Here is a 24,860-nt window from a genome sequence, read left to right on the forward strand (position 1 = left end):
ACCAGGGCTATTGACTGTTTGGCTCCGAAGCGCCCTCTCCGATTGCATGGAGCCCGGAGAGCCCCGTGGTTTTCCACGGATCTGAGGGCAATGAAACAATCGTTGAGACGGCTAGAGCGCCGGTGGCGGATAACCCATTCTGAATCTGACCGGACACAGGTTAGAGCTCAACGTCGAGCCTACCAAGTGGCGATAGCGACGGCGAAGAAGACTTTCTTCACCGCCTCTATTGCATCTGCAGAAAACAGCAGCAGGAGACTCTTTCAGGTGGTTCACAATTTAGCGGAACCACCTGTAACATCGGGGCCCAGTACGGGCCACATGTTCTCCTGCAATGATTTTGCAAATTTTTTTGCAGATAAAATCGCTCAGATTCGGGAAGAAGTAGACTCCACCGTGGGAGCAGGGCCGGGGCGGGAGAGTGCTAGAGTCCTGTCTGGTCAAGTTGTGTGGGATCAATTCCAATCTGTTACCTCCGAGGATGTGGACAGGCTGCTTGGACGAGTGAAGCCAACCACCTGTCTCCTGGATCCTTGCCCATCCTGGCTTATAAAAGCTAGCCGGGAAGGACTGGGCGATGGGCTTCGTGGGGTGGTGAATGCTTCCCTCCGTGAGGGAGCCTTCCCAGACCCGCTGAAAGAGGCGGTTATTAAACCGCTTCTTAAAAAACCATCTCTAGATGTGGCCACGATGGCCAATTATCGCCCAGTCTCAAACCTTCCATTCTTGGGCAAGGTGATTGAGCGAGTGGTTGCTGAACAACTCCAGGCACGCCTGGAAGAAGCGGACCATTTGGATCCCTTCCAGTCGGGATTCAGGCCTCATCATGGGACTGAAACTGCCTTGGTCGCACTGGTTGATGATCTCCGGCGGGCTAGGGACAAAGGTGAGAGCTGTTTCCTAGTTCTGCTGGATCTCTCAGCGGCGTTTGATACCATCGACCATGACATCCTTCTGGACCGTCTTGAGGGGCTGGGAGCTGGGGGCACTGTCATACAGTGGTTCCGCTCCTTCCTCCTGGGCCGTGTTCAGAAAGTGGTGGTGGGGGATGAGTGTTCAGACCCCTGGGCTCTCACTTGTGGGGTGCCTCAGGGTTCTGTCCTCTCCCCCATGCTTTTCAACATCTACATGCAGCCGCTGGGAGAGATCATCAGGAGGTTTGGGCTGGGTGTTCATCAGTATGCAGATGATACCCAGCTCTACCTCTCTTTTAAATCAGAACCAGTGAAGGCGGTAAAGGTCCTGTGTGAGTGTCTGGAAGCGGTTGGAGGATGGATGGCGGCTAACAGATTGAGGTTGAATCCTGACAAGACAGAAGTACTGTTTTTGGGGGACAGGAGGCGGGCAGGTGTGGAGGATTCCCTGGTCCTGAATGGGGTAACAGTGCCCCTGAAGGACCAGGTGCGCAGCCTGGGAGTCATTTTGGACTCACAGCTGTCCATGGAGGCACAAGTCAAATCTGTATCCAGGGCAGCTGTTTACCAGCTCCATCTGGTACGTAGGCTGAGACCCTATCTGCCTGCAGACTGTCTCGCCAGAGTGGTACATGCTCTGGTTATCTCCCGCTTGGACTACTGCAATGCACTCTACGTGGGGCTACCTTTGAAGGTGACCCGGAAACTACAACTAATCCAGAATGCGGCAGCTAGACTGGTGACTGGGAGCGGCCGCCGAGACCATATAACACCGGTCTTGAAAGACCTACATTGGCTCCCAGTACGTTTCCGAGCACAATTCAAAGTGTTGGTGCTGACCTTTAAAGCCCTAAATGGCCTCGGTCCAGTATATCTGAAGGAGCGTCTCCTCCCCCATCGGTCTGCCCGGACACTGAGGTCCAGCTCCGAGGGCCTTCTGGCGGTTCCCTCACTGCGAGAGGCCAAGTTGCAGGGAACCAGGCAGAGGGCCTTCTCGGTGGTGGCGCCCGCCCTGTGGAATGCCCTCCCATCGGATGTCAAGGCGATGGACAACTACCTGACATTCAGAAAACATCTGAAGGCAGCCCTCTTCAGGGAAGTTTTTAATATGTGATATTTTAGTGTATTTTTCATCTCTGTTGGAAGCCGCCCAGAGTGGCTGGGGAAACCCAGCCAGATGGGCGGGGTATAAATAATAAATTATTATTATTATTATTATTATAGATGCCTCTGAGAAGCCTGCACCAGGCAGCGGAAGTTGGTGGAGGTGATTCTGAGCCAGATGGATCAAGGCACTGGCTCCACGTAGCACACATTCCCCTTGTTCGGTTTTTCCATCTGTAGAAGGGGAACAATAGCAATTTACTTTTCAGGGTTTTTTTTATTGTGAGCGAAAATCACAGTACAATTTTTAAAGTGCTTGTGTATGTATATTCTAAAAGGTTGCATGCTAGTGGACCTATCTTCTACCTTTAGCCTGGTGTCTTTAGCCAAATCCGGGAAATTTCCTAGTTTCCTAATCTCTGCAGACAGGAACAAGAAAAATCTTAGTCTCTTTAATTACTTTAACATACGAGACCAACTTGGAGGAGATGGTGTAATTAATTCCCCCTTTCCTACTAGATCTTCCTTGTACGTTAAGCATATCCTCCTTCACCAGAGGTGAGGGGGCATGAACTAACTGAGTCTAGGAATACAATTCTGTGGTTTTAACTCCTTCATGCATTAACTAGCCCTAGGCTTGCTAGTTATATTTGACTGCAATTTCCCACAGTTGTTGTTAGCTATTTATTTATTTATATACCGCTGAGTTGCCAAAAGGGCTTCTAACCACTTTACAACTATAAACGGCAACAAATATATCCAGACGTGTTTAAAATGCACAATAATGCAATTTCATCCAAAAGTTGAAGACATTCGTTATTAAAAATGTAAGACAAGTTAATCAAAATGTTATAACTATTAAAACAGGGAAAAAAACCCCACAATTTAAACAATATAACACTACTGACATGGGTTTTAAAGTTTTATAATTTGCCCGAGTTTTTAATGTTCTGCTTCTTTTTTTAAAATGCAGCCACCTGTCGTTTTAAATGGATAGTTTTAATTGTGAGCCGCTCTGACAACCCTTCTCAGGATCAAGGCCAGGGTGCAAATGCATGGAGATATTAATTGCTGCTCCCCACCCACAAACCCAAGACAATCTTCTCCAGGCCTGTGAGTTTTGTGCAAATGGAGAACAGGCTTGCGGCAAAGGTGGAATGCTGTTGCTACTTATCGTCTTTGGAAGGGCTTGGTACTGAAATGAACCCAAGCAGAGCTGTGAAGCTGGATGCCATGGGGGTCGAGTATGGGGGATATTTATAACTCCAGCATCCTGCTAGCCTGGGTATATTTAGACAGAGCTGCCAAACAACAAGTCAGGGGAGAGGGCTTGGCCAAAGGGCTTAACTGAACTCCCGTGTGCTACACCCAAGAGGAATTTTCCTTGCTGGGTCGCTTCTTTCCCTGCCTCTCGCAGTTTTGTTGTCGTTGTTGTTTAGTCATGTCTTACTCTTTGTGACCCCATGGAGCAGAGCACACCAGGGCCTCCTGTCTTCCACTGCCTACCGCAGTTTGGTCAAACTCACGTTGGTAGCTTTGAGAACACTGTCCAACCATCTCGTCCTCTGTCTTCCCCTTCTCCTTGTGCCCTCCATCTTTCCCAACATCAGGGTCTTTTCCAGGGAGTCTTCTCTTCCCATGAGGTGGCCCAAGTATTGGAGCCTCAGCTTCACGATCTGTCCTTTCAGTGAGCACTCAGGGCTGATTTCCTTAAGAATGGAGAGGTTTGATCTTCTTGCAGTCCATGGGACTCTCAAGAGTCTCCTCCAGCACCTAATTCAAAAGCATCAATTCTTCGGCGATCAGCCTTCTTTATGGTCCAGCTCTCACAATGCTAACCTACAAAAGCAATGAGCCAATGAATGGCCGAGTCCTAGGCAGGAACCAAGCCTCCCTTTCTGTGTATATCTTCTAAGCATCCCCAACCTGCTGCCCTCTGGATGTTTTGAATTACAGCTTCACATGAGACAACAGTGTGATGCAGCAGCAAAAAAATTCTAATGCCATTCTAGGCTGCATCAACAAAAGTATAGTGTCCAAGTCAAGGGAAGTCATAGTACCACTCTGTCCTGCCTTGGACAGACCACACCTAGAATACTGTGTCCAGTTCTGGGTGCCGCAATTTAAGTAGGATATTGACAAGCTTGAACATGTGCAGAGGAAAGCAACTGAGATGAACAAGGGTCTGGAAACCAAGCCTTATGAGGAACAGTTGAAGGAGCTGAGTATTTAGCCTGGAAAAGAGGAGACTGAAAGGAGATAGGATAGCCATTTTCAAATATATACAAGGCTGTCACGTAGAAGATGGAGCAAGCAGCTTGTTTTCTCTTGCTCCAGAGGGTAGTACCTGAACCAATGGCTTCAAGTTACAAGAAAGGAGATTCCCTCATTGCAGGGGGTTGGGCAAAAAGACCTTGGCCTGCTCCCAACAGGTAATGTTGCGGTGGGGGGCATAGACAGCTTGGCCTTATAGAGTCAGTGTCCCTGGCTGCCTTCATTATTCTCCCTTACTGCTGGAATTGAGATTTCCAGCTTCTTGGGGCAGAGATCTGTCTTCCTTTCACTCCTTTGTTTTGAGTATATTAAAGCGAAGTAAGGTTGGAGAACCTTTGGCTTTCATCTCTGACCATTGGCCATGCTGCTGCTGGGAGTTAATCCATATCAGGAAAGCCGTATGCTCCCCATTCCAAGTGCAAAGAGATGTGCATTGATGTTTCCACCGAAAATAATGATAAAAGGATGCCTCTCAGCTGGTTCTGGGGCCATTTTTTTGGTTTCTGATACCCAGTGTACCAACCTGGATCAAACCACTGACCCAATAGCCCCATACAGCAAAAAGTCTAGTTAACTATGCTAGGGAACAGACAAACTGCAGTCTGCATTAAATGTGTAGTCTGCTGTTGTGTATTTTCTTCTTCTTAAGATAGCAGGCGTGTGTGTTTGCGTGCGATAAGGACAAGAAGCAACGGAGTGGGCGGGCGGGGTGAGTTAACTAGCACGCAGAGAAAGGGTTAAACCTTTGCACTTCCCATTCCCAGTCCTACCCCTCCCATCCCACTCCTGCCTTGGAAATCAAAGGCAGCCTAGGGGAGAGACAGTGTGGTGTAGTGGTTAGAGGGCCAGACTAGGACCTGGGAGACCGGGGTTCAAATTGCCATTTGGCCAGTATTATTTATTAAATTTATATACCACCCTTAATCCGAAGATCACAGGATGGTTTACAGTATATAAACACAAAAATATATAGCATAATAAAACAATAACACACACATCCTATACTTAGTTTTAAAAGCCATAGATTAATTAGTCAAAGGCATGGGTGAAGAAGACTGTTTTAACCTGGCGCCTAAAGATATGTAGTGAAGGTGCCAGTTGAGCCTCCCTGGGGAGAGCATTCCACAAACAGGGAGCCACTGCAGAAAAGGCCCCGTTCTCATGTTGCCGCTCTCCAGATGAAGCTCACTTGGGCCAGTCACTGCCTCTCAGCCCAACCTACCTTGCAGGGTTGTTGTGGGAATTAAATGGGGAGGGGAAAAACCATGTGCACTACCTTGATCTCCTTGGAGGAAAAGGTGGGATATAAATGCGATAAATTATATGCAGGGGTTTAGCCTCAAGTGCATCCCCTCCAGGTAAGTCTGCAAAAGGGAAGAGAGGTGCTTCATTCTCTCTCCAAAGAGCGTGGCATCAGTTTGTGTGGGCAATCTAGCTAGTTAAAAGGAATGAATCATGAGTCACGGCAAAGCTTGCAGGCATCCCCGCAGAGGGGAAAACAAAAGGGCTGGTTTCATTTCAAGGTTTCCAAACCTGATGTACCCTTGGTTAACAGATTGTCCTCAGCAGAATGTCAGATTCAGTCAGTTGCAACATTAAAGAACAATAATACTGCATTGGCGCATGTATTTTGATGTCCTTGTAGCTTGCTTTCCTGTGGTATATATTCTCAAAACATGAAAATAAACACACACACACACACACACACACACACACACACACACACAGTATACAAATGCATGAATTGTAGGGCCACTCTCTTCTGTAGACCTGCAAGGTAAAGGTAAAGGGACCCCTGACCATTAGGTCCAGTCGCAAACGACTCTGGGGTTGCAGCGCTCATCTTGTTTTATTAGCCGAGGGAGCCGGTGTATAGCTTCCGGGTCATGTGGCCAGCATGGCTAAGCCGCTTCTGGCGAACCAGAGCAGCGCACGGAAACGCCGTTTACCTTCCCGCCTGCGCGGTACCTATTTATCTACTTGCACTTTGACGTGCTTTCAAACTGCTAGGTTGGCAGGAGCAGGGACCGAGCAACGGGAGCTCACCCCGTTGCAGGATTTTGAACCGCCGACCTTCTGATCGGCAAGTCCTAGGCTCTGTGGTTTAATCCACAGCGCCACCCGCGTCCTGACCTGCTTGGTAGTCCATCCCATAGTTTGGGGGCGGCAGTCTAGCCTGATCCAGCTCCCTCTATGGCTGTGTGCATCCCATATATTTAAAGCACATTGCTTTCCCCAAAGCAGGGCTTCCCAAACTTGGGTCTCCAGCTGTTTTGGGACTACAACTCCCATCATCTTTAGCTAACAGGACCAATGGTCAGGGATGGTCGGAATTGTAGTCCAAAACAGCCGGAGACCAGTGTTTGGAAAACCCTGGCCCAAAGCATGCTGGGAACCACGGTTTGTTAAGGGTACTGGGAACTGTAGTTCTGCGAAGGGCAAACTACAGTTCCCAGGCTTCTTAAAAGCCATGTGCTTTTAAGTGAATGGTGCATGCACAGCCGGGCTGTCTCCTCTGCTGTGCTGCCTGTGGGTTTTTTTCTTTTCTTTCACACCTTCTGGTCAGCAGCACACACTGCTGTTCCCCTGCAGCCTTTGTCCTGGAGCCAAGGCAGACTTAATTTAGCTCCCCTAATCTTTCCTTCTCTGCCGCTAGCCAGTACCTTCCCTCTTTTTTTTTATTAAAAAAAGAAGTTTGTTCCTTTCCCTCAACTCCAACCAGCCCTTATCTCCTCACGAAAGACCAGGAAGGCCCAGAAGTACGGATCCTGAGGGGTAGGTGTGAGGGGCTGCACGGGGCAGGTAGCGAAGCAATTTCCCCACTCTTTATCTGGGGAAAGGAGACAAGACGACCCCAAGGACACTGCTGTTGTGCAGGGTGAGTTTCCTACGAGGGTGAGCCTATGGGTGGGATAATATAACACCCTTGCGTGCCAAAGCCCAGCAGAATGGGCACCTCTCTGAGGAGCAACAGGGACAGCTGTGTCAGGGGCTGTAATGGAGCTGTCCCTGTTTCTCCCCAGAGAGGTGGTTGTGTTGGCTTTTTGGAATGGGGCATGGCAGACTCAGGGGGCGAGCGTTTTTCTCTGGTGTGTAGCAGTGCTTGGAAAGCCAGTTTTTTTAAAAAACAAACTGCAGTTCCCAGGATTCTGTGGTGGTCGTTGTGGGGCAAGCAATGTGTTTTTAACGTGCTTTAAAAACAACGTTGTGATTTTTCACATTGATGGAATATGCAGAAATGGCAAGTTTATCTTGTGAAATCAGAAATCAAGATGAGGCAGAATTCAAGGAGGGTTGGAGAAAGTTTGTAGATTGTTTTTTTTTTTAAAAAAAACAACTATTGTGAACATGCTAAAACGCAAGTGGCTTTAGAGTAAAAACAGCAGTAAAATACAGATTTGAAAATACTGTGGAAAAGGTAAGATATGGAATAACTAGCATGCAGCATAAATTAGAAAAATATGATTGCACATTGGCAAAGGTTGCTTCAACTTTCTCTTTGAAATATATAAATAAAAGCTTATGAAAACAAATAAATGAAATAAACCTTTGGTGTGGATGTGACATGCTCCCATGATGTCTAGCCTCACCCTGTGAAGGTGCAGCCGTCCTTTCTGCATTTAAAGCAGCCTTGCAAAGAACCCTGGGAACTACAGTTCCCAGCGCCCTCGCTCAATTAAAGTTGCCAGGATTCTTTGTGGGGAGGGAAAGGGGCTTTAAGGGTACATGCTTGTGTTCAACATAGTGCTAAGATTCTGCCAGCAAAATGGTTACGTGATGGAATCTCCTCCACCTCGCACCCCCCCAAATGAAAATGGTTGAAAATGGCCCTGGTGGGCATGCAGCCCCCAAAGAAAGGTCTGATCCAGCTGAGGTACAGTCAGTGTTAACTGGATCCACCAGTGGGTGTGAGGGGGCTCTTTTCTCTCTCTGCCCCCTTTCCTCTGAAACTCAGCATTGCAATGCCGAGATTGTCCAAGGCGTTTGGGTGCTTGAACCTGAAATTCTCTGCATCATGCTCCCATCAGGGCAAATTAACAATAATGCAATCGGCTTCATTAATGGCGACAGATTGGCACATGCATCGGATCTCCTGTTTTTGCAGCCCTTCAGATACTAGAGGGTGGCAAAGCTTGAGAGCATGGCAGAATGACCTACATAAATATTGGGCTCCTGCAGATCTGTTTCTTGAGCATTTATGTGGATTTGCTTGCGCACAGCTTACACAGAGGTTAAGCAATATCTAGCTTTAATTTTTAATGTATATCTTATTGGTTTTTGAAATATACTCAGAGTCGCAAAGTGATTTCATGCTCTTTATTCAGCTCATAGTGGTGAGGAGGAATGAAAGTCCCCTCAAAGTATCTGCTTTATATACATTATTTACACAATGGGCTGCACATGATTGGCTAATTCTGGAATTCTACTGTAAGCCAATCAGGTTGTGGATTCACTTCTATCTGGAGCATGATTGGGTGGTTCCTGCCAACCAATCATACTGCTGCATTGTTCTAGGACTAATCAGACTGCTGCCTTTTGGATCCTATTGTTCTAGGACCAATCAGACTGCTGCAGTTTGGATCCTATTCGACTCAGTACATAACAGTTTTATATTCCACCTTTTCTCCGAGGAGCTCAGGGTGGTGTGCATGGTTTTCTCCCTTCCCCATTTTTAACTTCACAACAACCCTGTGAGGTTGTTTAGGTTGGGAGACTGTGGCTGGCCCCAGGTCACCTAGCGAGTGTCAGGTCTGCCTGGGGATTTGAACCCTGGTCTCCCTGTCGCTTTCCTAACCACAAAAAAGGTTTGTTGTCCGCCCTGCTTCACCTAGGATTTGTAGTTGCAGAACAACAGCTAGGCACTTTTACCCACTGGAATTCTGCAAGCCTAAATTTCTTTCTGTGCCCGAATCCCTCCTGCAAAATACAGGCAGCCTGGAGACGACAGATATATTGTCCCCATAAAAAAGGTAAAGGGACCCCTGACCATTAGGTCCAGTCGCAAACGACTCTGGGGTTGCAGCGCTCATCTTGCTTTACTGGCCGAGGGAGCCGACGTTTGTCCACAGACAGTTTTTTCTGGGTCATGTGGCCAGCATGACTAAGCCGCTTCTGGCTAACCAGAGCAGCGCACGGAAACGCCGTTTACCTTCCCGTTGGAGCGGTACCTATTTATCTACATGCACTTTGACTTGCTTTCAAACTGCTAGGTTGGCAGGAGCTGGGACCAAACAACGGGAGCTTACCCCATCGCAGGGATTCGAACCACCGACCTTCCGATCGGCAAGCCCTAGGCTCAGTGGTTTAGACCACAGCTCCACCCACGTCCCTATTGCCCCCATAGTGGGGTTCAAAATTGGCTGCCAGAGGCATACAGTACTGTTTCTTCTGTTGCCCAGTAGCATTGCTAGCCCGGCTGGAGGCAACCCCAGCCGCCAACTTGCTTTCTTCCAGGAATGTGCTCCCTGCTGGGGTGCAGTTACTGAGCAGCAGGGAAAGGCAGGCGGGTGTTGCTCTGCAGCTACAGCAACAAACAATAGGGTGTGTATGTGTGGGGAATTAAGGCTACAAGGAACCGACAAAAGAACATTCAGGCAGCTCTAAACCTGGCCATCCCTAGATTGTCCAGCCAGTCTAACCGTCTGCGTCCCCCCGTTTCAATCTCCCCAGCATGGAGAGAAGCTTTTGTACGCTTGTCCAATGGATCTCAAAATTACGAGCTGCCTGGGCAGGCCCAAACGTCTCCTGCACATTCCACAAGGCTTTGGCGACACTCTGCTCCCTGCCAGAGCCTGGCTTCCACATTTTTGGTCTTGTGCCGTGGTTGTGAGGTCCCCAGCGTCGTCCTAGCAGAGGAGGAGGTCCCCCGCTTCTTTGCAGCCCCTCCCATGCTCATTGATTGACAGGTGGTTGACAGGTCCCTGCTCCTACCCGCAACACTTCTCTCAGTCGATGCTGGCATCATTGCCTAGCTGCAAATCTGGCTAATACAAGAAGGAAGTGTTATAGCTCGGTGGCAGAGCAAGTGCAAACACGTGGCACTGTACTTTGAAAACCCATTTTTTGAGAGCAAAGTGGTACCTAACGTTTAGAGCAGCTCCAAATGTGTGAGCTGGGGTGTTCTTTGTTGCACTGAGAAATCTCTTGGCTGACGTTTGCAGTTGAAAGCGTGGCCTTTCTGGCAGAGAGTGAGCCAAGGCATGGGAGTGTTCCTATTCCCCTTTCCTGCTCGGTTAGTGATAGCAGCAGCCAAATATGCAAGCCAGAAGGATGTTTGTGGAAAGGATCTGTTTGTCTGAGCACTATGGGGCTGGGGTAGGAAGTGAGGAAGCAGGGGTCGGCCTTCCAGCATTAGTCCGATGGTGGTTATTGTTTTTGAACCATTGCCTAGCAGCGAAGTCACGTGATGAGTGTCGACGCAAATTGAGCCAAATGGGACCCCTGAGGAACGGGTGGGTGAGAGGGGTACAGAATGGAGTACAGTTACGCTTCAGGTTACATATGTTTCAGGTTACAGACTCTGCTAACCCAGAAATAGTACCTCAGGTTAAGAACTTTGCTTCAGGATGAGAACAGAAATCACACAGCGGCGGCACAGGAGGCCCCATTAGCTGAAGTGGTGCTTCAGGTTAAGAACAGTTTCAGTTTAAGAACAGACCTCCAGAATGAATTAAGTACTTAACCTGAGGTACCACTGTATCCTGGAGCAGGGCTGAGCAGGTCGGAGGCCTGATATATACGGCAGCATTTTATTGCAAGCCTCAGTTGTTTTCCGTAAGTGCCTCCTCGGCCATTGGAGGCCATGGGCACTTGCAAACAGAGACTCTGAATTTTAGCTGAATTCTCCCTCTTTCTTGTTAAATGCACTTTGATCCGCATGTTCTGGTTAAGAGCACGACAGGACCTTTCTCTGCCGGAAGGTTGCGAGCTTAATTGCCTGCCAGGGCAGGCAGAAGGGGAACCCTGAAACGTCCCTGAGCGCCCTAGAGACAGGTTATCATTTGCAAACATTGCAAAGCAGTTTTCGGTGGCTGCAAAAAAGCCTATTGCCATAGTTACAGGCCTTTGCCCTCGCTTCCACAGGGCCACTGAGGCCATTTCAGGATGTGAAATAATGGGTGTGGCCCCAGCTGTTTGAGGAACCATTTCCTCTCCTTTCCCAGTCCGTTTCCCTTTCCACCTGGCTGATCTCAACCCCCCCCCCCCAAACCACCCCTCTCCCCACAGCCGTCTTGCTGACACTTCTCAGCCATCTTTGTTTCCTGCTTGCGTTTTGAGGGACGTTCTCTAATTCTGGAACGTTTCTCAGCAAAGCTCTATTTTTAACTGTACCCCCCTGGCTCCCGGTGGACTAGCTGTTTACTTTTCCATCCTTAAGAGTAGCCGACTTTGCATTCTCTCAGGGTTCCTGCTTGTTCAGTGGGATCTCCCCAACAGGCTGCGATCTTTCTTCAGGGCAATGCCGAGCGATGTGGGAAACATTACCTGTTGAATTTCTGCTGGTTGCCTCAGATTGGTGCGTCCGTTGACAGCGCAGGAGCCGTCCCAAGAGGGAAAGGCAGCAACCTTGCTGGGAGAAAAAGCTGGAGGAGGTAGAAGAAAGGGGGAATGAAGAGGGGAAATGTTATGTACTGAAGTTCTCACCCTGGGCCAGCAGGGGGGATATTGTAGATAGTTTTCACTCAGGTCCACATATGCAAATAAGGGATTGAAAGTGACATTCAGTGATTGGATAGTTACAGAAAATGGTTACTGTTGCGTTCTAGTGGAGCTCTATATAAGCAGGTTGGCTGAACCCTTCAGTTCAGTTCTGGCCTAGCCTGTGAATAAACAAGAGTTGTTTGAAGAATCGCTGTGTCGTCTGATATGTTATCCCACAACTTAACAGGAAATGCCCTGAAGAAGAAGAACATGTCTGAAAAGGTGGAATTTGTAGCTCATGGCAGCTGTTTTTGGTGGAAAACAGGATAGGGGAGAAAGGTTTAGCCCTAATAGGGTTCTCTTTGCATGCTGGGGCTAAGTACAGTGGTACCTTGGGTTAAGAACTTAATTCGTTCCGGAGGTCCATTCTTAACTTGAAACTGTTCTTAACCTGAGGTACCACTTTAGCTAATGGGGCCTCCCACTGCCGCCATGCCACAGCCACTCAATTTCTGTTCTCATCCTGAAGCAAAGTTCTTAACCCGAGGTACTATTTCTGGATTAGCGGAGTCTGTAACCTGAAGTGTCTGTAACCTGAGGTACCACAGTACACTTTTTAGAAAGTGTGCTTAACACAATGTGTAGTTGGACCCCGTAGTAGGGAACCTGAGGGCTGAATGCAACCTTCCAGGACTCTCTGTGTGGTCCTCAGCTCTCTCTCCAGGCCACGCCCCCTTTCACCAGGCCACACCCCTTTCCCTCCAGGCTGCACACCTCACCAGCCTTGCTTTGTGCTCTTCCTAGGAGTTTTTGCCTTGCTGGAATGCGTCCTTGAATTCTAACGATTCTTGCTTGCCTGAATGGTGGGCAGATCGAACCACAGAATCATAGAATTGGAAGGGACTCTGAGAGTCATCTAGTCCAACCCTTGCAATGCAGGAATCTCAGCTAAAGCATATTACATCCTGCACATTGCTCAAGCCAGGAATCTGACTATTCGTTGCTTTTATATCTTCTCAGAACAGTCATGGAGTTGTGGTTCCTTCTCCCTCTGTGTGGGATCTTGATAGGATCTGCAGTAGCAGGTAAGCTTGTGGAGGGGCAGGGAGGAGAAGGAGGAGAAACAGCTGAGAACGTCTGCTGACATTTGGGCATTTTGTACTCTGCGCAAAAAGAAAATCCAGTTCAAATATATACTGCACCTTATAGTCAAAAAGGATCTTGTTGAGCCAAAGTGGTGTAGTGGTTAGAATCTCGGACTAAGACCAGGGAGACCTGGGTTCAAATCCACACTCACTGGGTGACCTTGGTCTAGTCCATGGGTAGGCAAACTAAGGCCCGGGGGCCGGATCTGGCCCAATCGCCTTCTAAATCCGGCCCGTGGACGGTCCGGGAATCAGCGTGTTTTTACATGAGTAGAATGTGTCCTTTTATTTAAAATGCATCTCTGGGTTATTTGTGGGGCATAGGAATTTGTTCATTTCCCCCCCAAAATATAGTCCGGTCCCCCACAAGGTATGAGGGACAGTGGAAAAAATTTGCTGACCCCTCGTCTAGTCACTGCCTCTCAGCCTACTTTACAGGATTGTTGTGGGGATTAAATGGGGAAGGGGAAAACCATATACACTACCTCAAACCTCTTGTGGGGGGCAGGGGCGGCAGACAGTAGGATAAAAATATAATAAATCAAATAAATAAACCTGAACTTGCCAGTATTTGCTTGAATGTCACCCAAAAATAGCAGGTGTCTGAAAGTGCCACTTATATATCCAGGCCTTTTCGGTGTTGTTTTTGTTGTTATTTCTTAATTTATATGCTGCTTAGTTGCCAGGTGGGATAGGAAATGCATTCCCCCCCCCCATTGGGTTTATCAAGATCATGGGAAGTTATTATAACGCTAAATAGTTCAGTATAAAGTGATTGATTAATGGGGGCGGGGCAGGGAAGTTTGAAGGATAACTGTATTATTAATCTCCTCTATATATGTGTGTGTGTGTTTGCCTCTTTCAGAACCACCACAACCCAAGGACATTCCACACGACCCATTCAATTATGGTGAGCCAGTTGTTACTACCTGGGGTCAGGGGATAGATGGCAAGGGCAGAGACCCCCCCCCCAAAAAAAAAGACTTTTGGAAACAAAAAACGTGTTGTCCAATCTCCTTGTTTTTGAACTTAAAGAAACTACAACTTTAAAAGAGGTGTGGATGACTCTGACTTGGAGCGCAGCACTGATGCAAAGGAGAGATTTTTTTGTGTGTTTTTTAACCTGTGGAGGCTATTTTCCTCAGCCTATGTCTCCCTTGCTCCCCACAGGAGGCTCACCACCTGTGGAGGCTATTTTCCTCAGCCTATGTCTCCCTTGCTCCCCACAGTGGAGACCCATCCATTCAAGCAAGTGGGGCACTGTTGCACCAAGATCAGTCTGTCCCCAGCCAGCCCTCACATGTCTGCCTACCTCTTCACTGACAAGACAGCTCTGACTGTCAGCTTTCTATTCCTTAGTCTCAGTACTGGCCTTCTAGGACTCAACAGGGAGGAGGAAACCTGTGCCACATTTACACTGTGCCTTAAAGGTACTGTGATACCGCTTTAAACAGTTGTCTCTCTCCCCGCTCCCCAAGAACCCTGGGAGCTGTTGTTCTGAGAGTTCTTAGAAGACCCCTATTCCCCTCATGGTTTCACAGTCAATCCCTCTCCATAGGGAACTGTGGGAATTGAAGCTCTGCGAGGAGAATGGCATTTGCTGTCATTGGCTTGGGGACACGGGTGGCGCTGTGGTCTAAATCACGTCAAAGTGCAAGTAGATAAATAGGTACTGCTCCGGCGGGAAGGTAAACGGCGTTTCCGGGCGCTGCTCTGGTTCACCAGAAGTGGCTTAGTCATGCTGGCCATATGACCGGGAAGCTGTCTGTGGACAAACGCTGGCTCCCTCGGCCTATAGAGCAAGATGAGCACCACAACCCCAGAGCCATCCACGACTGAACCTAATGGTCAGGGGTACCTTTACCTTGGGAGCTCCGCCTACGGTTTGGGCTACCAGAATTTTGCCCTACACATCCCAATGGGCACCAGCTGTTACTGATCCAGAGAACCCCACCAGGTTGGGGAACACTGATGCAAAGCATCACAAGAGCGTCCCCTCATTCCAAGTTGGGGGATATGTTCCCAGCTGGAAATGACCACTTCTTCCTTCTCCTTCCTTCTCAGATTACCACTCGCTGAGAATTGGGGGGCTGATTTTTGCTGTTGTCCTGTTCCTGCTTGGCATTCTCATTGTGCTCAGTGAGTAGATTCTCTCCCTCTCTCCCCCAACCCCCACAATTCCCTGCCTTATAATGAGCCAAACTGAGCCATGGCACCTGCTGAATTTCCCCAACATTGTGACTTTAATAAAATGCAGCTCCAGAAGCTTCAGGTGTGGGGAGGAAGGGCTCCTTTCACACACCTGTTTAGTAGAGGGCTGATTGCTGAGGGTGAAAGGGACACTGCCCCACCAACTCTCAGCCTGCCCTCTGCCAGACCTAACCATGCTTTCTTATTTACATCCAGCATATATGGTATTACTGGCTATCCTTGTCCTCAATCTCAGTGTCATAGGAGTCATCAGGGAGGCAGATGTGGACAAAACTAGAATTAGCGTGCTCTGGTGCCATCTACTGTTGACCTCCCTGCCTCCTGCCTCACTAGTTCCAAATGGGAACCAGCCACCACTGTCCAGTTGTTATTTTTTCTCCTCTAAGACCCACACAGTGGGGCTCAGTTGCACACACTGTCTCGCAAACTGGATACTTGTACCTTTTCTCTCGAGGAGTGAAAAGCTGCTGGTGGGGGCGGGGTAGGGGGGGGGAAACTACTGAAGGGAAATGAATCGAGGAGCCCATGTGGACGTATGGTTCAGTCAGTAGAGCATGAGACTCTTCATATCAGGGTCGTGGGTTCGATGCCCACATTGGGCAAAAATAAAAATAAAAATCCCGCATTGCAGGTGGTTGGACTTGATGACCTTTGTGGTCCCTTCCAACTCTAGAATTCTATGATTTTATATATGAAGCTGTCTTTTTACAGAGTCAGGCATTTGGCCTGCCTTGTCCACTATTGCTGCCTCTGACTGGAAGAGGCTCTACAGGGACCTCGGCAGGGGTCTTTCCCATCACTCCCATTCCTGGAGACACCGGGGATTGAATTTGGGGCCTTCCACAGGCAAAGTTACGTGCTCTGCCATAACTTTCTACTGCCACCTTCTGGTGGTCTTCTGCATCACGTTAACAGCACATGCAGCTGCTAAGTGTCACCAGGCTTGTAGATAAATTGGAGCCTCTGAGATACAGGAGGGTGTGTTGGCATCCTTGGGGGAACCTTGAGGTTTGCAAAAGGAAAACACATCAAGGGGAAACCCGAAGGGGAGGAATCTTCTCCAACCAAAAGAGCAACCCAATGAAAGCTGCTTGTGTCCTCAGAATGCCGTTGAGAGGATGTTTGGAATGGAGTTTTCGGAAGGAGGGCATGGCTGGCTGGAACCCCAAGCAGCCGCACTCTGTGCAACATTTTGTTGCAGGTCTCACTTGTAGTCTCTGAGCCCCATGTGGACCTCAGACTGTTGATCTATTTAGCTCAAGACTGGCTGGCTTCAGTGCTCTTAAGTTTAGTCTTTTCCATCCTGTCTTTAGATATTTTGTGGATTGGAGTTGGGACTGTCTCTATGCATTCTGCCACTGACCTGTGGGCTCCCTCTAATGTAAGATTACCAGATTTTTTTCAATGAATCTGGGGACACTTATCAACTTCAATGGATTTTGTATGGGGACTGATGTATAAATCCCGGGACTGTCCCGGGGAAACAGGGATGTCTGGTAACCTTAAATTAGAGTGAGCTGCTTTCTCTTCCAACCACTGGGCAACACTCCCTTCCCAAAAGAATGCTGGCAATCCCAGAGTCTTTGCTTCTCGTCTGTCCCCGCACTGATTTTCTTTCACTGTTTGGGATTTCTGTCTCTCTTTCCCAGGTCGACGTTGTCGCTGCAAGTTCAACCAGCAACAGAGGTAATGCCTTTCTCCTGAAAAGCTTAAATGGGTGACCTAGGATGGAGGGGCTATTATATACGGCAGATGCAGACAGGTGACCTAGCAAGGAGAGAAAAAAGTAGCACACTCAAATTATGAGTCTTGGAGAATGTGACATTATAACCTGAACAGGACAACAGCGCCCTCTAGAGCATCTGTGATCAGACCATTCCTCCGGAAGTCTGCAACAAACTCATATCCTGTCTTCTATTCTTCAGTATGCATTCTGAGGTTGATAATCATTTATTGCAGTACCTCATCTAATAAAAAACAGCTAGGCCTTCTTATAATAAAGTTTTAATGAATCATCAAGGAGGTGGAATCAACCTCTAAAGAAATTCTGATTGGCAAAATATACTTTATCTCATGTGCCAGTAGTCTGTTACGCAAATAGGCCCAAAACCGATCTGCCTCTGTGAACAAACAGGCTTTGCGCTCTGTCTTTGTCTTCTTGGAACCATCCAATCAGGAGGCCAAAGATATTCTCTCGTTCAGAAATTCTCTTCTATAAGGAACTCTGGACATGCTCTGAAATCCAAGACTTTGCTTAAGCAGGTAAAATGTAACTAGGTCAGGCTGATTTTTCTTTTTCTTTGCAAGTCTTGTGTATGATTTTGTTGCCTTCCCTTTATTTAATAATATTTAAAATATTTGTATACCACTTCTCATTAAAACAATACCAAGGTGTACAGTAAACAGTTTGGTACAAAACAACCAGAAGTACAATCGGAAAAAGATCTTCCCACACACCCTTTCCTCCAGATAAAAACTATTTATACTTGGACATTTGGCTTCACTCATTTCCAAAAGCTCCCCCATGTGCTAAGACTGCACAGTTGTTAAGCTGCCTCCTTTGTTTTCTTAAGGAGCTTTCACAAGATTTTGTTTATTTATTTCTTTATATATATATTTATAGCCGGCACTTTCATAAAAACATATTCAGGTGGTATGCAACATATAAGGATAAAATCAGCCAAAAGCATCCATAAATACATCAGTAAAACATAGTGATTGCTTAAAAAGAGATGGTTCGTGACAATATAGTTTTCAAAAGACATCTTAAAGAAGGAAGGGATGGTTCCTGCCGAACTCTAGTGGCAGGGAGTTCCGCAGGGCAGGGCATAACCCCACTCAAGGCTCAGTCCCTAGTTTAGACCAACCCAACCTTAGGAGCATTGGGAACCAGCCAGAAGTCATCCATCAGACAGTCTTAGTGGTTGAGGTGGACCAAAAGGAATCAGGCAGTCCTTAAGGTATTTGGACCTCAAGTTGTTTAGGGCTTTATGAATGAACACAAGTAATTTGAATCTGGCCTGGTAGCAAGACAGCAAATTGTTAAACTTGGGGCTTTGGAAAAGTAAATGCAAAGCTTCTCCTTCCCTGCCAGTGGCATAGCGTGGGTTGCCAGCACTCCGGGCTACCTGGAGGAGCGAGGGTGAGAAGGAGGGAAACAGACAGAGACAGAGAACACATGCGCATTCAGCTGCCTAACAGCATCTGCGGCACCCAAGAGATTGCAGCTGTAGAGATAAGAAAAGAAGAGTCGTTCCATTGCCTGGATAGGTTCTCATGGAGAGGCCGTTTTCAACAGAGCCCAGCAACGGAATTGCGCAACTGTATTGAAACAGCACCAGGTGTTGAAATTTGGTGGCTTAACAATTTTGCACCCGGGGCAACTACCCCTGTGGCCCTCCCCATGCTACGCCACTGCTCCCCGCTCCCCCACCACAGTAGTTGGGTTGGAAGAAGGGGTCCGTGGCAGTAGGGGTCAGGCCACCAGCCCTCCAAACAGCAGAGCAGAGCCTGTCACAATCCAAAACACGGGTAGTCTACCCTTTTGGGCCCATGGAAATGTGAATAAATCCATAGTTGGCAAGGCTCATTAGCTCGCATCACCTTAATTAACCATTTCTGTTGGTGCCCTGAGTAGTTATTTTATCTGTCAACAGGAGGAGCTATTGCTTTGCTCTTGTACAAAACACCATGGTTTTTAAAAAACAGAAATCGCTGCAGGATATGAAGAGAGCAAGGCATTTTTGTTAAGCGCAGCATGACAAATATTTTTTTCTATTTACAGGACGGGTGAACCTGACGAGGAGGAGGGGGCCCTGCGCAGCTCGATTCGGCGTAAGATCCAGCCTACTTTAGTTATCCTTTACTTTCCCCTGCTGCCCCCTTCTTTTCCTCATACTTGAGGACTAGAAACTTTAAAAAGAAAACTGGGGAGCTGAGCCTTGTGCCTACGTCAGATTTATTCATTTCGTTAAGTGCATTGGAATAGATTGGTGAGGACTCCTGGCTCAGGTGATTAACAATAGCAACCAGGATATGACTTTGCCCACCTTAATTGAGCGGCTGAAACAAAGAAAGTGAGTGGACTTTTGTGTGGTAGGACTGTGTGTTCAACTTGCGTCCCATCTGCACCACACATTTAAAGCAGTATCATACCACTTTAAACACTCATAGCCTCCCCCAAAGAATCCTGGGAGCTGTAATTTGTTAAGGGTGCTGAGGGCTGTTAGGAGACCCCTATTCCCCTCACAGAGCAGCAGTTCCCAGAGTGGATCAATTGAGTGGATCAATTCTTCTTTCCAGGGAACTTTGGGAATTGTAGCTCTTTGACAGGATCCAGCCAGGCAAAAATACTTGAGGCACAAAGAAAGGCCTGTGAGGAGCCTGTGGCCTGAGGAGGGCCAGACTGAAATGTCTGGAGGGCCGCATTCCATCCACAGGCCTCAGGTTTCTGCACCCGTCTGCTAGATCCTGTGCTGTGAGGCAAAATGTGTTTTGGGACTGCTTTGATTTGTCATGTAACAGGACACACTGCTGGGGCAAACTTCCTGCCTGGGGTGGATTAGGAAAAAAGAAGGAAAGAAAGCTTAAAGCCTTTTAGGGAAACAACCGCTTTTAAAAACTGTCTCTTTCTGACTCTCCTTGCTAGGTTTATCCACAAGGATGAGATAGAAGAAGCCTGAAACTGGTGAGTTGCATATACCGCAGGACTGGGGAGATGGACCGCTGGTTTGGTCAGACTGGTTGGGCTCCGGGTCCCGCTAGCATGCTCTGAAAATCAAGTCAACAGCTTTGCTCATAGTTTACACTATATTGAAATTGAAAGTGATGATAGAACTTTCCAGTGAACACTACTGAATGGGCAGTGTGTCACAGTGGTTAGACTTTGGGACTAGGACCAGCGTGGCCAGGGTTCAATCCAGAGGTATTGTGGGAAACGCTGAATGGCGGCTCGCACACCCTGCCAATAGTGCAGACTGGAACATCGGAGGGGTTAAAGAGGGGGCTGTGGGGCAGCCATCAGTAGGGCAGGGTCTGTGGGACCCCTGGCAGCCGGTGGAGGCTCATCCATTGGGGTGAATGGGCATTCCCTTGCCAAACTCAATCAACTCAGCCTGCCTGCCTTCTTACTTCCAGCCAGGGCACTACCTGCCATCTTCCTGCCCCCTATCCTCAGCAGGGAAGAGGCCAATGGAGAGAAAACAATAATTAGTTGCCTCTGCCAGACATTGTCTCTAGCGCCACCTACTGTCGGTCTCCCTGCCTTAAAACCTACCAGTTCCAAGAGGCACCGGCCAACCACTACTTGGAACTGCCCAGGAATCCTGGGTGCCAACTCTGGGCCTGGCAGAGGCAGTCCTTGAGGTACCCAGGGCCTGAGCTGCCTAGGTCTTTTAAAGTTGAACCCTGTCCCTTTTAATTTAGCCAGGCACCTCCAGGCTTGCAATTACAGAGAGGCCTGGAAGGCAAGTATACAAGAAGCTGCCTTATCCTAAGTCAGCAGCTCTCCAGGATTCAGGCAAGAGTCTCTCCCAGACCTATCTGGCGCTGATGGGATTCACCTTGAGACCTTCTACATGCCAAACACATGCTCTCCTACTGAGCTACAGTCCTTTCCTCTAAATTGACTGTGGGACACCTCACAGAGCAGTATGTCGTTGAGATCCATCTGGAGAAACTGTGACCTTATCAAGGCTTTTTGGGGGCATCTGTTGGCCTTCTGCCTTTCTGGATTTATTTTGAACTTAACTCCTTCTGTGCCTGACTTTTCTTTTTCTCCTCCCAGGCTGCTCCTGACATGTCGTTCCCCCCATGATCCAGAGTGTTCCTGTCTCTGCACTGCACACAGCCCTCACCTCCCTGCTCCCCAGCAAGCCGCCTGCCTTTTGCACCAAACCTGGCAAAACGCCAGGCCTGCTGTCTTCGTGGTAATCCCAGCCTAACTTGGAAGTGCTTAGCTTGCTGCGAGACTCCGAGACAAAGGGGTTGTCGTCCGGCACATTTTGCTCAAGCTTAGTCCTCATCCTAGGCGATGGGGGGTACTAAATCTGCCTTCCTGGTGCTCAAACGGTTACGATGAGACTTCCCAAGAGCGGTGGTAGAAATGCTTTTCAGACATATCTAGGCATAAAGGCTGGCAGCTCTGCCCTTGAAAAGAAGACAGAAGGGGTGTTCTTCTTCCAGAGAAGCTAGGAGCTCATCCAAAGTGGGGGGGTTGCTTCCTTCGCCTTCCAGATTATCACTTGGTGCAATCTCAGTTACTCAGTGCAAGTGCAGAGTGCAAGGCAGCCTTTTCTGACTCGGTGCATTCCAGATCTCGTTGGACTCCCAATTCCCATCAAACCTGGCCAGCGTGCCCAATGGCCAGGGATGAAGGGAGTTGCAGTCCCAACGACATTTGGATGGCACTGTTTTGGGGAAAGCTGAAGGCGAGCACTGTCTCCAGAAGTTGTTGACACCTGTCTGTCTCGAGAGACAATGGAGTGCACCTTGGGGGGTGAAGTCTAATCGCTGTGTTTGGAGACCAGAGTTACCTCTCCAAGGCGCAAGCCTGGGCAGTGTGTATGAAGGTCCCAGGCTGCCCAGATGGCAAGACCCCTCTCTCGGCCTTGCCGATGTGGCCCAAAGGAAAGCAGAGCAATACGTTTGACAGCAGCTTGCTGTAGGAGTTGCTGGACGGAGGCATACAAGGCACCATCCAACCACCTTGGGAACTGCAGATTTCATAGGGTTTTCTCCTTAGCCTTGTCTTCTCCTGAAGATATCCCTCAAGGCAGCAGACGTCTAGGATCTGAGTCTTCCTTCTCCTAGATGGGCTGTCTTCCCAAGCTGACGAGGAGCCCCATTTGCCCCTCGCTTCCCTCTGCAGGATGTGCAGAAATCGCCTTCTTGACCCTTGGACCCACTATTGGTCTCATCCACTCCATCTGCTGGAGCCTGTCTTCATATACAGGGGAAGTCTGTTTGAGACCCATTGGCTACCCTTGCCTGGTTTAGCCTGGCCACTTTAAGCTACTTCCCAGAGTGTGGCTGCTGTCATATGCTGACAGCTTCTAGGAGCCACAGGTGAGAGCTGAGTGCAGGGTGGGGCCCAAAGCTGAACAAACTACCCCAGAAGGAGCACAATGTGTCCCCCATCAGAGGTACTACCCCTCTCCTAACACCCCACCCTACCCCCAGGAAGAGGGTGATGAATAATGCAGCCCTAACCGTGAGACTCCCTAAACAGGATTTTGCAATTCCCCCAGAGCCTATTTGTTGTATTTAGCAGCTGCAGCCACAAGACGTAGCGGGGAATGTTCATTTTGTTCCTGTCTAGTGGAGTGCAAGTTCCCAGCCCTGCCAAATGCACAATAATACACTCTTATAAATGGGAAGGGAGTATGAGATCTTTCTTTTTTTTATGAGAGTAAATTGAGGCCTTTCTTTCTTGAACAAAAAATAATGACAGTTTCGACAGGAAGAAGAAGTTCTGGCCTTAGTACAAGCTTGCTTTTTTGCCAAGAACTTCCTACAGTCAGTGCAGAATATCCAGCAAGCTGGCTGGATCTAACCAACTAGGGATGCAGAAGCCGTAGCCCTTCCAGATGTGATAGGACTCTCAACTCAATTGCCTATGGTAACTGGGGCTGATGGGAGTCCAGCACCAAATTAGAGGACCACGGCTTCCCCATCCTTAGCCTAAATCTTTGCCTGAGGCATAGCAATGCAACCTGGCTCTGAAAATCCAGACCAGAACTGGAAATCTACTCCCAGGTGCCAATGCTTCAAACAACAAAACCTGGAGGCAGAAAGTAATTCCCGCCTTTGCCCTGAGTGTTGGGTGTGTAGGATGCAATAAATGAGTGTGTACGCTAGTTCTCCTGTTATACCGCCTTCACCTGCTTGGAAAAATGACTCTCAGTTATAGGCTAACCTTGCTGCGTGTGGTATCATTTGAGGTTACCTGTATTCTGTCGCAGTGTGGTTTCTTTCCAGCAGAGGGCAGTGCCATAACATCCACCTGCTTCTGCTCCGTCTAGGCTGCGTAGGAGGAGCAGGTGTGGGTGGCACCTGTCAAAGCTTAATGCCTGATGCTCTTTGTGCTGCTGGCCCTTAGGAAAGCTCTCCACTGAGCCCCGCTCCCCTGGTTTCGCTGACCCCTTTCTATGTTTCTGACCTTTTATGTCTGCCAAGTCTCTTCCACGACATTAAAATGCTACTTTCTCCAGCTGCGGTGAAATGTCAGACTTTGCTCTCTCTGTGTGTCTGTGTGCATGTGCATGAACGAGCTTGAGAGCAGTAAGACAGGAATTTTCGGGAATTTCCACACACAAACTCCCAGACGCCTTGCTCGGACATAGAACTATCTCCTTCACCAAATAACAGCTGTACCAAACAGCTGTGGAGGGATTGGAGGAGAGCTGCACATTTCCCCATTGTGAGTTTAATTGCCTTTGCTTCCCCTAAGGCAGGAGTGACTTGCCACCTCGGTTGGGGGCTTAATTCAGGTCCTGGAGCAATTCCCCCCCCACACACCTTCAATTTTGACAGCAGCAACAAAAATACAGCCATACCTCGGGTTACAGACGCTTCAGGTTGTGTTTTTTTCGGTTACGGACGCGCCGACACCTGGAAGTACCGGAACAGGTTACTTCTGGGTTTTGGTGTTTGTGCATGTGCAGAAGTGCTAAATCGTGCTTTGTGCACGCGCTGAATCGCAACCTGCACATGTGGCGCTGTGGGTTGAGAACGCTGCAGGTTTCGAACGTGCCTCCTGCATGGATCACGTTCATAACCCGAGCGTCCATTGTAATATAAATTAGGGTTCACAGCCTGGATAGCTCAGTCGGTAGAGCATGAGATTTGATCCTAGAGTCATGGATTTGAGCCCCACATTAGCTGAAAGGTTCCTGCATTGCGGGGGGTTGGACTAGATGACATTTGTGGCCCCTTCCAGCTCTACAATTCTCTGATTCTATGAGTGCCATCATAGGACTGCAAGTCACCCCCACTGTGGTCATCACATCAATCATTTGATGAGCAATAACCCTGCTCCTCTGCTGACCAGAGCCCCTGTTTTGCATGCAGAATTTTTCTGGCTCATTCCTCACCTACTCCAAGCAAGGCTAGGTGAGACGCCCTATGTGAAAAGCTGGAAAGTTTCTGCCAGGCGCTGTAGATGGTGCTGAGCTAGATGGACCAGTTGTCCCTGACTCAGTATAGCGTGACTTCTGTGTTCCAGAATCACAGAACTGTAGAATTAGAAGGGACCCCCAAGGACCATCTACTCCAACCCCTGGAACACAGGAATCTTTTTGCCTAAAGTGGGGTTTGAACCCATGCCCCTGAGATGAAGAGGGTCATACCAACAGAGCTTTTGCTGGTCCTGTTCTTCCTTTGGATCAGCTGAGGATGGGCTTATTGGGGGAAAAGAAATGCCTAGCTGTGTTTTGAGCTGGTAATGTGCACACAGCCTTAGTTAAAAGCACGACCTGCTGAGAAAGAGTCAGTGTTTCTTATGTGTAAGGAAAGAGTGCCCTAGGTTCAGAACCAAGTACAGTGGTGCCCCGCAAGACGAATGCCTCGCAAG

At 48.4% G+C, this 24,860-nt stretch overlaps 1 protein-coding gene across 3 annotated transcripts in view; it reads left to right on the forward strand.

Annotated features, from left to right (window-relative positions):
• Positions 1-23,498, forward strand: part of FXYD1 (FXYD domain containing ion transport regulator 1) — a 28,536-nt gene extending 5,038 nt beyond the window's left edge. Inside the window, exons 1-8 of one of the 3 annotated variants that reach the window (XM_079986538.1) lie at positions 6,941-7,067; positions 12,954-13,018; positions 13,944-13,988; positions 15,143-15,217; positions 16,939-16,975; positions 19,074-19,123; positions 19,938-19,976; positions 21,075-23,498. In XM_079986538.1, coding sequence (XP_079842664.1) covers positions 12,961-13,018; positions 13,944-13,988; positions 15,143-15,217; positions 16,939-16,975; positions 19,074-19,123; positions 19,938-19,960 — 288 coding nt within the window. In that variant the 5' untranslated portion in view covers positions 6,941-7,067; positions 12,954-12,960 and the 3' untranslated portion in view covers positions 19,961-19,976; positions 21,075-23,498. Of the gene's footprint in view, positions 1-6,940; positions 7,171-12,953; positions 13,019-13,943; positions 13,989-15,142; positions 15,218-16,938; positions 16,976-19,073; positions 19,124-19,937; positions 19,977-21,074 lie in introns of those variants that run through there. The other 2 variants (XM_079986539.1, XM_079986537.1) reach the window with 2 other exon arrangements.
• The last annotated feature ends 1,362 nt before the right edge of the window (positions 23,499-24,860 follow it).

The sequence above is a fragment of the Podarcis cretensis genome (assembly GCF_951804945.1).
Source record: "Podarcis cretensis genome assembly, chromosome: 8".
Classification (NCBI taxonomy): domain Eukaryota; kingdom Metazoa; phylum Chordata; class Lepidosauria; order Squamata; family Lacertidae; genus Podarcis; species Podarcis cretensis.